Consider the following 15416-nt stretch of genomic DNA (forward strand, 5'->3'; position numbering starts at 1 on the left):
ATGGAGGGATGAGTTCTGTGAGTTTTGAAGTTGCTATGTTGACTGTTTTTGCCCGAGTCTGAGTTGGACAGATCTCTGTGCACAGGCGCAAACAGCGAGTCATTGCAGACAGTGCATGCCCGTCTTATTCTGAGTTGGAAGGAGCATGGCTTAATATAGGGTGTTTTAGGGCAGGAATTGGAAAATTACAATACAATCACACATAACCGTACCATGGGCGTATATCTAAAGCTTTGTGCGATTCTAAGTCATGCATACAGGGAAGGGAAGCCTGTTTCTAACAGATCTCTGGCCCCTAGCTTTGGGCAGGTAACGATACTAATGATCACAGTTGCAGCGGCTAGCGTAAAATCAATGGCTTCCTGCTTGCAATTGCATGAACCCGCATAATAGCCCTACGGATTCTTGCATTTTCATAAGATTGTAAATCAGGCTTCCGTGGCGACCCGCAACTACAGCCCCTTTGTGTGTGACTAAGAATGAGCCCTAATGTGTGTCCCCCATAGTATTTCATTGTCCATCACTGAGCTAGACCGAGAGATACAGGTATAATGCAATTTACATGGCCTTTGCTGCCCATTTAATACAGTTTTTACACACAGTTTGCAGGGGGTAGTCCAGCCCCCATTTTAATCTTGTAGACCTAAAGGAGAGAGATGGCATAGCAAACAGGGTGGGTCAGTTATACCCATTTTACATATAAATACCGGGTCGCACCCAGGATTTTGTCCGCTGTTCCATCCCTGGTGCGACACCTTTCAGACTGGCGTCACCAACTCTGCTTATTGCCTGGTCGATGACGTCACTGTCATCACGTGGTGAGCCAGTGCTTGGAGATGATCTCATCTCCAAGCACTGGCTCTTCCTATGCAGTGAACGGGACCTGGGTCGCATCAACCCGGGTTACCCGTTCACACTGCCCTGTGAGTTTGGTTCTCGTGACCAGGGCTGAGATGCTGGGTCGCTCGACCCGGCTTATTTCAGCCTGGCCCTTTCACACTGCACAGTAACCCGGGTTGCTGCACGTTCATGTGCAATAACCCGGGTTATTGCTGCAAGTGTTTAAGGGGTATTAGTAACCTTTTAGATGCCAGTGTTGTCATCCTGCATACACCAAAGCAAGAATGACACCATTGGCCTCAAAGCATATGGTACATATGAACAGCATTCCTACCAGTGTATAGACACTGTTCATCAGTAGCAAAACTTTATTCCAGTCGCCCAGAGGCAAGATAGATTTTGGTGCCCCTCAACTCTTCAACTTCTTAAAACAAACTACACGCCCATGACGAGCCTATGAAAATGATTTACGACACAATACTCCTCGTCCAGTTACAGCCCATTTCCCGCTAACCTGTTACCACTATCGTTTGCTCATGAATGCAGAGCCTTGCATCTTTGGACTGCTAATTTGACGCAGAGTGAAATCTCAGACAATAATGCATGTGCAGTAGTTTAAAAATCGCTCATTCCATCTGCGATGTTTGTGACCACCAGACAATACTGTGAGCATTTTAATGACCACCAGACAATATTCACAGCCCCCATACATTTTAGGTTTACTGGGGCTCCTTGCTAAGCCATAAAGGTAGTGTGTGCAATACTGTTTTGTACTCTCCGTTAAAAATTAGTGCTGTGATTTGGCCTGTAGCGGTCTCACCTAAAAGTGTCTCACTATTTTTTGCAGTGCATCTGACTTCTGATTGCAACAAAGGTTATGTGAGAGTCAAACAGGTATGTTTCCTTACAGTATGTTCATTTTGTGGTGTAAACCCAATAACTCTGAGGTAATAATTGTTATTTACTATACACATATATCACATACATTGCAAGTGATTATAAATTAGCTTGACTTTAAGCTAATTAACTAGGCTTTTTAAACATATATGCGTTCACATAAGGAATTTGTTACACATTATTTCAACTACATATTCTTCATTACTAGCTGAAAAGATGCCTCTGAGAGGCATAGAAATGGTGAATGTTATCTGGAGTAGATAAAGCTCTATTTGTGCTGCATAGGAAGTAGATCTGTTTTGGTTATTAGCAACACAGAACATCAGGAGCATACACACTAGACGATATGCTCCGTGAGAGATATCGTCTAGTGTGTCCCCGGCAGGGTGTGCTCAATGTCGTTCATGACATTGAGCACACCCGCTGAACGATATCATTAACGATATCGTTCAGCGCCGGGCTCTCTTTCCTATTCCCCAACATGCAGCAACCTGACGACATCATCAGGTTGGCGTGCATGTTTACTTGATGAACGATAATGACGAACGACCCGCAGGAACGCACGTCCTCGTTATCATTCATCGTTTTGTGTTATAAATGGACGATAAAGTGGACGACTTAACGATATCGTTATTGTTCAGTCGTCCACTTTAATCGCCCAGTGTGTACGCACCTATAGTCACATAACAATACAATCGTTGACATTAGTCAGCTCAGTCACATTCTTTATGCAATCTATAATTTCTCAAAACAAAAATAACTCACTGTGCACTCAGTCATGTTATTAAACTGAATCCCACAAACTTTATGAATTGTAAAAAAAAAAAAAAAAAGGTAAATGAGTTACTTGATAATATGTCCGTCCAAACATTGGTCCTCTGGTAATTTCACAGAGACTGTTTCAAATAGCAGACAAAACCAAAAAAGTGATTGCGCTTATCAAACCTTATAATGGCAGGAATTGACACAAAACACCATAGATATAATGAAAATGATTTTATATAATCAGACAGTTGTTAAAACATTTACACATATAAATATAAAAAAGCAATAGAAAGCAGCATAATTACTGACATCAATTGTGTATAGTTAGACTTGCCAAATTGTGTCGACACAAATATAAAAAAAATCAATGTGCACTATAACATTATAAGTCCCGGAGTAAGGTTAATTCCGTTTGCAGTAACCTTACTCCGGGACTTATAATGTTATAGTGCACATTGATTTTTTTGGTTTTGTTTAGTTTAGAGACCTTTCGTAGATTGGTTTTAGTGAGTGGCTGCTGCTATTAGTAATATATTTTTTTTGCACATTTTTGATTAGCGCCTACATTCTAGTTCTTTTCAATTAGCAGACAGACAAAGAATCCACAGTGATGAGGGCAATGTATATGAGATAATATACTTCCTATTGTAAATGATAAGAATATTACAAGACACCATGTAGTTCTGTGACCATATACATTCAACAGATTAAAGAGCATAACTGCAAAAGTATGGAGTTGTTAACTATGACCATAATGTTTTACTTAAGAAAACAATAATTTGTTTATATTATACATATATGTCAGGGACCCCAGTAGGTATGCCTGACGTTAGCACTATATGACCAGATGCAGTCATTTCATTTACCTTGATGTTATCACACTTAGAGGTGTATTTAATATGAAACGTTAACTTCACTGTCGAAGTTAACGTTTCATATCGGAGTTTTTTTCTGCGTTAAGGTATGGTGCGCGCTCCCGCTTATCCCCGTATTCAATATTAAATTAACGAAAACGGGAAACTCCGAAGTTGGATTTGCGTAAAGTTACTAATTTTTCCTTAAAATAATTGTAAGACCCCCCTAAAGTTGTAAAAACATGGGGGAACACTATGGGTACCACCGGTTTAGCCTTTAATTGAAAGTCGGGGATTTAAATAGCCGCAGCAGGTGTTTTTTCCCGACATTGAAGAAGTGATGCATAACAGCACTTAGGTAATTTTTTTCGTTTTTTTAAGTGGTCCCATCAAATTTGGGGTACATGAAAATGGGTACTAGCATATTTTTAAGTCCCTAAAGTAATTTTTTTTAAATTCTGCATTTGTGCACCTGCCGCTATAATTCTATTCTAGAAAACACCTGCCGCATACTTGTAGAATAGCCCTGAACCTATTTCCCTATTGCTAAACAATTTTTTCCCATTTTTTTTTTTTCACTCCAATTTTTAAATGAATTTTTTGGGGCGTGCCTATTTTTTTTTTTTTTACTTTTTTTGACACAGTTCTTTTTCAAATGTCATTCCCAGGGGTGCAGGCTATTTTTTTTAAGCCTGCACCCCTAAACCCCAATTCTGCACTTTTTTACGACACCTATTCAATGGTGAAAAGTTATCCCCGTTTTTTATCAGACTTTTCAAAACTGCGATAAATCTTTGAAATTGAATACGGTGTAAAAGTAAAACCTGCGATAATGACGTCATACCTCCGATATTAACGCAAAAACGATCGCACCCATATTGAATACCCCTGATAGTGTCTGGACTGCAATTGCACAGATCACAAAGTCCTTATACAGCGATCTCCTACACCTCTCTTTACTGCCACCACTCGTGTTAAATATAAAGGGCCACATGTCCTCTAACACAATTGCGCAGGCTCAGAGACACAAACTACCACGCAGTTAGTTTGTCTCTACCTGCTGCTAGCAACAAATAATAGGTATAGCATACCCTTAGCGATCTAATAGCTTCCTCAAGGCTGGGTTCTGGAGCATATATGAAATAGACTAATTAAGGAATACTTTATTTAGAAAAGAAGTACAAGGCATAGTGACAGAAATGATATAAAGAAAGTGTTACAGATTAAATAGGCAAACATGTTGCAATTTCAAATAAAAAGGAATAATTTACAGAATATAACACGCAGGCTATTCTGACCAGGGGAATGTCAGGAAATCCAGGTACAGTTACAGGTTTCAATTTAGAAATTGATCCCCCGTCTGGCAAAGAACAAAAGACTTTTATCTCCTGTGCACTCACCCAATAGATGATGTAATAACCAGGGGCCAAATGTAATAGGGGGAGTTTAGAAAATGTGAGAGTTTAGCAGTAAAACTCTCCCACTAATACATTGATCGAGTTGTATTTTCAAAACAGGAAACACTTGGATGAGAGTTTAAATCTTGAGAGTTTTTTGAGTCTGAAAAACATGCGAGTTTGCCTGTTTTGTGACTTTATTACTTTGGCTGTTTAAAAATGTGAGAATTTTCTCTCACATTTTCTAAACTCTCATCCTATTAAATGTGCCCCCCTAACAAGTTACTTAAATCAGGGTCCATACTAGCATTACCTGCATAATTTTCACTTAAGTACAAATAAATGTACATGATGTCCCCTGTGTAATAACAGCATAAAATATTGTATGTTCACCTTAATCTCCATTATAGGGATGATGGGTTAGATACCTAATTTCTCCCAACCCATAAATCCTAGTGATTCCCAAATCGCACCAAACCAGCACAATAGTGTAAGGTATATCTTTATGCTTTCTGAAGCTCCTAGCTGGTGCATCTGTCTGGTAATCTAATGCTTTCTAATGTTTTACTTTTTATTACTACTGAGGGTTGTGGGAGGAAATAGCTTAGTGAGACTAAAGTTGCCTGTACGTATAGTGGGGGTGATTTAGCTTGGGATGGAATTGCAAAGCTACACACAAGCAGGTTTGCAATTCCGTCCTTGTAAATATGCAAATGTAGCAGGAGGTGTATGACACCCCCTGCCGCATTTGTGATTCCAGCACTGTGACCAAGGCCGCAGGTTGGGTTAACCATTGGTCGTGATGGAGGACGGCGCCGGCCCGCCAGCCAGCTGAGTAAGCCTCAGCTTACTCGGGCTGGGCGGCTTGCTAGCCAAGGAAACTGCGTCCATGGACTTGGCCCCGGCCTTGCCACTCCCAGAAAACGGACCGGAGACTCCCCTGTTTCCGGGGACGCCGTCCGCCCCCGCACCGCCTTTTAAATGCTTCTGCCTGTCAATTAGGCAGAGGCATAGAAGGGGCTGCATGTGATCAGGCAGGACCCGTTCTGCACATTCGCAGTTTCCTGAATTCTCCTGCACATTCCCAGTGTTTCTTATGGCTTGGGACGAACAAACGGCTGGGTGGTTGCAGTGATCACTGATGCTCCAGTACTGTCACTGATTGTGAAGGCTGTGTCCGGACACCTGACCAGCATCTGGATTGAATCTGCAAACTGAGGGTGATGCCCATCTGTTTACAAATCACACCAAACTTTCCAGTTAAATCTCTTTTACTTCTCTTTTTTTTGCCTAATTCACGTGTTTCTCATTTTATAGTATATATTCATTGCATGCCAAAGCATAGATTAAATAAAGTCACAATCGCAACACAATAATCAGATTTGTAACATTTTGTTTAGATAGGAACTAATCCAACCAGTGTTGACTCTGTGGACATTGGTAAAGATGATGAAGTGAAGCTGAAGCCTGGCCAGGTTTTGTATGTGGTGAATAAGCTATTTCCTTACACGGTAGAATTTCTAAGTGAGCCTGAAGACCCAGACTCAAAACAACTGCATCAGAAAAAAAGCACCAACAAGAGGCCACACAAGAGCTCTCTAAATGTTAGCACGGAAACCTCTACAAAGGGCACAAAATTGGAATCTGATGATGGGCTGAATAATAGTAAGAGAATGGATAACGCCAGAGCTGAAAGGAAACCGCATGGTCCTGAGGTATGTAATGATATGTATTTTATACATGTGGGGAAGGAAAACCTGTAACATTTACCATTTATTTATTCTGGACAGTTTAACAAAGACAATAGAGAGAAATGGTCATAAGGAAGGCAGTAATATGTTCTTCCAGTTCCTGTAAACAAATGCCTTAGCAGAGGGAGAGGGAGAAAGATATATTGTTTATATTGTTTCCAATGGGATGTTTGTAGAGTAATGAATCATAAACCAGGGAACATCACCTAACTGATTCATGGGTCCTTAAATAAAGTAGAAATGGTCATTTAGCTACTCCATGGTGTAAGGGCCTGATTCATCAATTTCGATTATGCATGCAATCGCCGATTGTTGCGTTCTGCGCATGCAATCACAGTGACTACGCACAACGATTGACAGGAAGTACCATTTGGGGGTGGTGATGGGGGAAGGTTGGCGAAACGCAGGTGTGTCAGTGCGTTTGAACGCCGTTACAGGGGCGTGCATAAATTAGCCATTGCGATGCCATACGTAGCTTGGCCTCTCACTGCGTGCGATGAGGTTAGCAATGCCAAAGGTCAGACCTTGTGCAAGTGTGCGTGAGGCTGCGATGGTACTCGATGTTACCGATGGTTTTGCAGTCTTGCTAAGTATTACGGATGTGTGTAAGGTAAAGGTGGCGTCCTTATGCTAGGTTGCGTATGGCATTGCGATGACAATCATTACCATATCTTCGCAGTGAGACTACGAGCGTAATCGCTATTGCGATCACAGTTGTGATCCGTACTGAATCAGGCCCTTAGACCAGACCTGCAACACTATTCAATAGGCTTTTGATCCAAAAAAAAGGAGTATGTGAACATTTTCTTGATCTCCCATCAGGGGTCTTTTTTATTTAAATATGCTGTGATTCCATTGTACACTGCATAGATAGAAAATAATTACTCTCTTTAAGGCAGTTTTGACATGGGAGATTTGTCAAGTGTGTAGATGAGATGGATTTATTACCCTGTACTACCATATCATGATTGTTACATATTATTGGAATTAACCTGTTGCAATCAGAGATAGTGAAGGAGTAGATAATAGACATGTATCTAACAGATCGGTAAAATGTTGGCTGTAGAGGAGAGAAACTGGTCATCATTCTGCCTTTTGGCAGGTTTTTCTACTTCAGGGTCCATAGGGTATCCACAGGATACCTTGGGGTATAGGTGATGACGTCAGGTATTGGGCACCATAGAGTTAAGTTTTCAGCCTCCCAGGATGCACTAGGGTCCCCCTCCTATACCCCGAGCCAAGACATCACAGTTTTGTTGGTGCCCGGCTCGGAGTCGGATGCACCTGTTTAGAAGGGGGCTAAGGATAGCCCCTGAAGTTTTCTTCAAGGCAGCTGTGGCTGCACATCTGGAAGTACAGCATGGACAGTCATTCTTGACGTCCATGCTGTCTTCCCTACACCCCCGCCGGTACCAGAACACCGGCCTGATTCGGGGATGCTGGTAGGCATCTGGGGTCACAGCTAGCGGTAACCCCAGATGTTTGGTACCATGGCCGGATTTAAGGGGGACAGCAGGTAAGCAGCGGGGTCCCGCGGTGGGTCCCCGCTGGAACATAGTCCGGAGACTGGCTGCAGCGTGGAGCCAAATTACGGACCTGCGCTTCCACTACCCCTCTGGGACAGCGGACCGCAGCTGAGCGGTAGCGCTGCGGCGTCCCAGGGGTTAATTGCATGCCAGGGGAGCGTGCCTTCCCTATACACAGCCAGCGCCTCCCCCGCTGCACACAACCCCTCTGTACTTCTCGATTGGCCTTGTGGCAGCGCTCCTCCCCCAGGCCAGCCTCCTCTCTGCTCCTCGGTGGCCATCTTTCCTGAAGCATGGTGGACGCTGCTGATCGGTGGCATTGTGGTCTGGGTCCCCCGGCATACCTCTCCTCCGTTGGAACAGGTCTGTGTATGCAGCGCTGTGTCCTACCAGACTCTGTGTTTGCGTAGTTGAGGATCAGCGCTGATAGTGCAGGGATTGATTTCTTTGCATTGTATGTGACTGCTGCTAGCGTCTGCTGCCTGCACTTTCAGTTTCTACTGTCAGCTTTTTCACTGTCCCTGCTCTTCTTCTGCTAAAGCCCTTGCGGTGCGGTGATTGCAGGGCGTTTCTACCACTATACTAACGAGTATCAGTGAGAGGGGTCACATACTTACCATCATGTCTGAGAGTGATTTTCCTCTCCAGCTTCTGTGTACTACGTGTAAGGTACCTATAGCGGAGGGGGAGGGTAGCGTGGAGGGGCTATGTCGGCAGTGTTTTTTATTGACACGGCCAATTACTGTCATGGCTCCGGTTCAGGAACCGCCCTGGGCTTGTTTCGCTAAAGCGCTTACAACCCTAGTGGGCCAGTTAGCTCCGCAACCTGCGTTCCCTCAGATGGGATTGTCCCAGCAGTCAGTGGTGTCGTCACCCATGCAGGGGTTCCCGAGACAACTGATGGTACCCCACAGTCTCCCTATTTCCCCTCCTCGGGCCTCTCAGGAGCCTGCGTGGGTTAATTCCCTGACAAGTTCTGTGCAGCATTACGTGTTACAAGGGGAGTCTGCGTTGCGGCCTCATAAGCGGCCGGTGGCGTCACTGTCCACTCCTTATGAGGATGACGAGGGGACGACCGATGATGGGGAGATTCTGGATCTTTCGGACCTAGAACCTCTCCGTACTAAAGAGTCGGACGCTAAGTCTAAGGTTTATATACCTTGGCCTTATTCGTGCAGTCCGCACAGCTTTAGTCATTGAGGATGATGAACCTCCGGTATCAAAATCCAAATATGCCTTTTTCAAGGATGTTAATGGTGACGCCACAGTGTTTCCTCTTTCGGGTCAATTGGTGGACCACTTAGAGGAGGCGTGGAAACATCCTGGCAAACGGTATCAGCCTCAAAGACTTTTAGCAGTGGCTTATTAGTTTGCGGACAATTATTTTGCTAAGTGGGAATCCCCGCCACAGGTGGATTCACATGTGACACGCCTGGTCCGAAGTGCCACGTTGCCCATGCCCTCCATGTCCTCCTTAAAGGATGCCACGGACCGTAAGGTGGAAATCTGCTTAAAGTCCGTTTATTCCCTCGCGGGGGGGGGTGCAGCCAGGCCGGCTATGGCCATTTGTTGGGTAGCCAGAGCTATGGAGCGCTGGGCATATAGTTTAGAGGCGTCTTTCGATTCCGACTGTTCGGCTGAACAGACCGAGTTGATAGGCAATCTCCGTGATTCGGCCACTTACATTAATGAAGCGGCTTTAGATATCAGTACCCTGACTTCTCGGATTTCTTCGGCAGCGGTGGCGGCTTGTCGCACCTTATGGTTGCGATCTTGGAAGGCGGACGCTGATTCCAAAAAGGGCTTGGAAGTTTTGCCTTTTAATGGAGAAGTCCTATTTGGTCCAGGTCTGGAAAAAAATTGTAGCCACGCTGGCGGCAGCCAAATCGGCATGTCTCCTGTCTGCTGCAGTTCCTTCCAGTTCAGGTACGTCGTCCTTTCGGCTTTACAGGGCCCAGGGTAGGCCTAAAGCACAGTCCAAGAAATCGGCCAAGCCCCGGAAGCAGGCCTGGAGTACCAGACGTCCGGCCCCTAAGTCCGATGACAAACCTTTGGCCTGACGGTCCGGGTCTCCCTTTGGGGGATCCCATAGTTGGAGGCTGCCTGCTACGGTTCACCCAGTGTCGGTCGGTAACCACGACAGACAGTTGGGTTCACGAGGTGGTTTCTCACGGGTATGCCCTCTCCTTTCGGCACAGACCCCCATCCCGATTCTTCACCACGGGTCTTCCATCAGACCGGGACAAAGCCACGGAACTACGGAAGGTTTTGCACACTATGCTCCAGGCTGGAGTTAAAGTGCCTGTTCCTTTCTCCCAGAGGGGCCTGGGTTTCTATTCCAATCTGTTTTTGGTGCAGAAACCCAATTGGTCGTACCGTCCGATCCTCAACCCCAAAGCTTTCAACAAGTCCTTGCGGGTGCCGAGGTTTCGGATGGAGACCCTACGGTTCATCATTCTGGCGCTGGAACCTGGGGATTACATGGTGTCGTTGGACATACAGGACGCTTACTTGCATGTCCCTATTCTTTCGCGCCATCAACAGTTCCTCAGGTTTGCAATCCGCAACGATCACTTCCAGTTCCGGGCGTTACCTTTTGGACTGGCGACAGCACCACGTGTATTCATCAAGGTCATGGCGGCTTCCCTGCGGCTGCAGGGAGTCCGCATGTTGCCCTTTCCTGGACGACCTTCTGTTGGTAGCGGGATCTCCGGAGCTTCTTCTACGCCATTTGGATCTGACGATTGCAGTACTGCAACGGCACGGCTGGTTGATAAACTGGCAAAAGTCCACCCTGATCCCGTCTCAGAGGATTCTGCACCTCGGAGCCTTGTTGGACTCCAGTCAGCAGAGGATCTTTGTGACGGGGGAAAAGATCTCTGCCTTGCAGTTGAGGATGCGCAGTTGTCTGCAGAGTCGCCGTGTGTCTCTTCACTCGGCAATGAGGTTACTGGGCTCCATGGTGTCCGTATTCGACATGGTGGAATATGCCCAGTTTCACTCCAGACCTCTGCAGCAATTGATCCTGTCCAAATGGAATGGACTGCCTCAGAGTCTCAAATCCCAGACGATGGTGCTCACTCCGGAGGTTCGCCTGTCCCTTGCCTGGTGGTTGCAGACGACCCATCTCAACAAGGGTCGTCCGTTTTGGGTGGCGAACTGGGTCCTGTTGACAACGGACGCCAGTCTTCGGGGCTGGGGAGCGGTCACGGGTCCACACTTGTTCCAGGGCAGATGAACTCAGGCAGAACAGGAGCTTCCGATAAACATCTTGGAGCTCCACGCCGTTTTCAATGCTCTCCAGCAGGCCCATCGGGTCCTCCAGGGTCATCCTGTGCAGGTCCAGTCGGACAACGCCACCGCCGTGGCCTACATAAATCGGCAAGGAGGAACCCGAAGTCGGGCGGCACTTGTAGAGGTGTCCCGCATCCTGGTCTGGGCGGAACGCAATCTCCCGGCCATATCAGCTGTATTCATCCCGGGAGTCCTCAACTGGGAGGCCGACTTTCTCAGTCGCCAGGACGTTCGTCCGGGGGAATGGTCTCTGCACCAGGACGTCTTTCAACTTCTAGTGGACAGGTGGGGTCTTCCAGAGGTCGACCTCTTGGCGTCACGGCACAACAACAAGTTGCCGGTGTACGGGTCTCGCACAAGAGACGAAAAGGCGTCTCTGGTGGATGCTCTGTCCGTCCAGTGGACGTTCCGGTTTGCTTATCTCTTTCCTCCGTTTTCCCTTCTTCCAAGGGTAATCCGGAAATTCAAACAGGAAGGAGGGACGCTCCTGTTGATAGCTCCCGCGTGGCCCAGACGGCACTGGATCTCAGACCTTCAGGGTCTGTCCGTGGACAGTCCTCTGCGGTTGCCGCTGCGACCGGACCTACTGTCACAGGGTCCTTGTCTTCACCCGGACCTGACTCTGCTGTCTTTGACGGCGTGGCTGTTGAGACGGCCATGTTAAGGTCCAGGGGGTTTTCCAGCTCTGTAGTACGCACTATGCTGAGTGCTCGGAAACCGTCTTCGGCAAGAATATACCATCGTGTGTGGCATACGTTCTTCCAATGGTGTCGACTGAGAGGTTATGCACCTCGGGAGTTCCGTCTGTCTAGAGTGCTAGCCTTCCTACAGGCGGGACTAGACCATGGGCTTCGCCTTGCTTCTTTGAAGGTGCAGGTATCTGCCCTGTCGGTCTGGTTCCATCGTAGGATTGCTACAATCCCTGATGTGCGCACCTTTATGCAGGGTGTTCTTCAAATTCAGCCGCCATTTGTTCCACCGGTGGCGCCCTGGGATTTGGCTGTGGTCCTGAGGGCTCTCCAGGGACCACCGTTTGAACCACTGGGCTCAGTGGATCTTAAATGGCTGACATCTAAAACAATTTTCCTTCTGGCCGTCGCTTCGGCCAGACGTGTTTCTGATTTAGGGGCTCTCTTGTAGACCCCCTTTCTTGATTTTTCATGGGAACAGGGCGGTGCTGCGCACTCGTCCTGATTTTCTTCCCAAAGTTGTTTCCCGTTTTCATATCAACGAGGAAATCGTTGTGCCGGCTTTTAACTCACCTGACCTTTCAGTGGGTGAGGCCACTTTGGACGTTGTGCGGGCCTTGAGGATTTATGTTGACCGCACTTCTTCGTTTAGGAAGTCGGACGCCTTGTTTGTCCTCTATGGCTTCCGTAAAAAGGGTTGGCCTGCTTCAAAGCAAACTTTGGCAGGTTGGATCCGTATGGCAATTTCAGAAGCTTATCTTCATGAAGGCCTGCCGGTTCCATCCCCTGTGAGGGCTCATTCCACTAGGTCTGTGGGTCCTTCGTGGGCAGCTCGACGTGGTGCCTCTGCAGTCCAGATCTGCAAGGCTGCCACGGGGTCCTCTGTCCATACCTTTGTGAGGTACTATGCGTTTGACACCTTTGCCTCTCAGGATGCTTCCTTCGGGCGGCGATTCTCCTTTCAGCACAGGAGCGTCCCCACCCTTGAAGGATACTGCTTTGGGACATCCCCAAGGTATCCTGTGGATACCCTATGGACATTGAAGTAGAAAATATGAGATATGGTAAGAACTTACCTTTGTTATCTCTATTTCTACGAAATCCATAGGGTTCCACAGGACTCCCGCCCTGTCACACCTGTGCTGCAGATGGGCTTTGCTCTGGTCACCGGTTTTTCCGTCTCCCTCTGGTGAGAATGTGATTCTTGTGTGTGTGTGTGTGTGTGTGTGTGTGTGTGTGTGTGTGTCCAGATCTTTTTTTCTCTCTCTTCCTTCTCCTCCTCCGGCCTATGGCTTGGTACATAACTGAGATGCCTTGGCTAGGGGGCGGCGTATAGGAGGGGGACCCTAGTGCATCCTGGGAGGCTGAAAACTTAACTCTGTGGTGCCCGATGCCTGACGTCATCACCTATACCCCAAGGTATCCTGTGGAACCCTATGGACTTCGTAGAAAGAGATAACAAAGGTAAGTTCTTACCATATCTCATATTTTTTTTATTAAACTTCACTTAATATCTGGATCATAAATCTCCCAACAGGGCAGATCTTGTGGGTATTTCACCAGGATGTAGTTAAAAGGTCGACAATGGACATTGATAAAATGACAGACAACATGTCAACATTCTCAGAAAGATGGCAAGTGAAATGTCAACATTCTCATAATGTTGACATGAGGGTTATGGCTGTATGGAGGTTATGGTTAGGCACTAAAGGGAAGGTTAAGGTTAGGAAATAAAGGGAGGGGTAGGGATTAGGGTTAGGGAAGAAATACTCACTGGAACGCCGGAGGATCACAGCTCTGACCCGGAAGTCACAGTTACGTGACCTCCAGGAACTAGAAGCCGCACTAGACTTGCTGCAGCCATCAAGAGCAGGTAAGTGACCGCTGGGCCAACAGGGATGATATTTTGACATTTCATACACATTATGCCACATTACAGTGGCAACTTTTAAATTTTACATAGCAGCCCCATATCTGCAGGGCCTCCACAGCTGAGATTTCCGTTTACAATGAGTGTAAAGACTGTAGCTGGAAGGGTGGGGACCCGCTCCTACCTGAGGGGGTACTTCCTAATGAAGGAAATTCCACTTTGAGTGGAGATTTTCTTAATTTCCGTACACTGTCGACCCCTCCCCCAAGCTCACTTCACAAAGGCTGTAATCAAGGAGAAGCCTGTTCAACAGTGCCAGGCTCACTGATTAACTCAGCTGTACTTGTCTTGGCGAAATGGGAGTTCATTGACATATCGCTGGTACACACTGGCCAACGCACACACAATATATTGGCCGATCAATATATCTGCCAGTGTGTACCCAGCATTAGCTCCTGGACCAACATAACAATGACCCCCTCTGCACACACTATAGCTTCACCTATGACCCCGCCCTCACCCCACTATACGTAAATTGTCTAGCTTCTGTCACTGCGGCGCTTGTCCCAGCTCTAACTGCACATGACAGAGACGGGGTAGCTCATAGTACATTATTATATAGAAGAAAATTAAGACCGTGATCCAGGGTTGTACGCTGTTAGCATGTCTTTGGATACAGCACCGATGCTAATACCGTAAGAGGCGTTTTGTGTAAATAGACACCTCTTGCCGGCTTCTGTAACCTGCTGCTGCACCCTAGGATGCAGCATCATATCACCATCTGACAGCCCTCGACAGGGGCATTTTAAGAGAGGAGGAGGCCCATGAACAGCTTGGGCCCCCTCCTCCCTGTAGCGGTGCCGCAGCAGTAGATTCTGGCTTAGGCCCAGTAAAATGTACGCCGCCAATTTACTAGTGACTTTATCTCTGGAGACAACGGACAGGTAAGTATAAAGCGTATATGGGTGCAGGGTGTGTGCCCCCCATGTGCAGAGGTGTAGCATGTGGCCAGGGTGCCTGGAGCACAAGTGTGCTACCGCGCCCCCCCTCCTTCCAAAATAAAAGTGTGCCCTATATTTATTTTATTTATTTATTACCAGTTATTTATATAGCGCACACATATTCTGCAGCGCTTTACAGAGAATATTTGGCCATTCACATCAGTCCCTGCCCCAGTGGAGCTTACAATATATATTCCCTATCACATGCTCACACGCTAACCATTACACCGTCTGTGCTTATATAATACAGGCAGGGTCACACATACATACATACATACATACAGGCAGGCTGGGTCACAAATACATTCATACATACATACAGGCAGGCAGGGTCACACATGCCTACCCTCCAACATGACCCGTCCCATTAGATACAAAACACTCTGTTCCTGGACTTCCCATCTAATCTATGATTATAGTAAACTGTGTTGAACTAGGTAATAGATGAGACAGGTGTTTCAGCACAGGTGTCTGCAATCATCAATTAAGAGGGAAGTCCAGGAGCAGAGCATTTTGTACCTATTGGAATGGG

The 15416-nt window shown here is 46.7% G+C and overlaps 1 protein-coding gene across 2 annotated transcripts in view; it reads left to right on the forward strand.

The window, feature by feature from the left end:
• Positions 1 to 15416, forward strand: part of APTX (aprataxin) — a 38865-nt gene that overhangs the window by 12934 nt on the left and 10515 nt on the right. For both annotated transcript variants that reach the window (XM_088448382.1, XM_088448380.1), the window contains exons 3-4: positions 1688 to 1734; positions 6154 to 6468. In XM_088448382.1, coding sequence (XP_088304508.1) covers positions 1688 to 1734; positions 6154 to 6468 — 362 coding nt within the window. The remainder of the gene's footprint in view (positions 1 to 1687; positions 1735 to 6153; positions 6469 to 15416) is intronic.

This window comes from Taudactylus pleione, unplaced genomic scaffold (genome assembly GCF_031769625.1).
Source record: "Taudactylus pleione unplaced genomic scaffold, aTauple2 ptg000454l, whole genome shotgun sequence".
Lineage (NCBI taxonomy): Eukaryota > Metazoa > Chordata > Amphibia > Anura > Myobatrachidae > Taudactylus > Taudactylus pleione.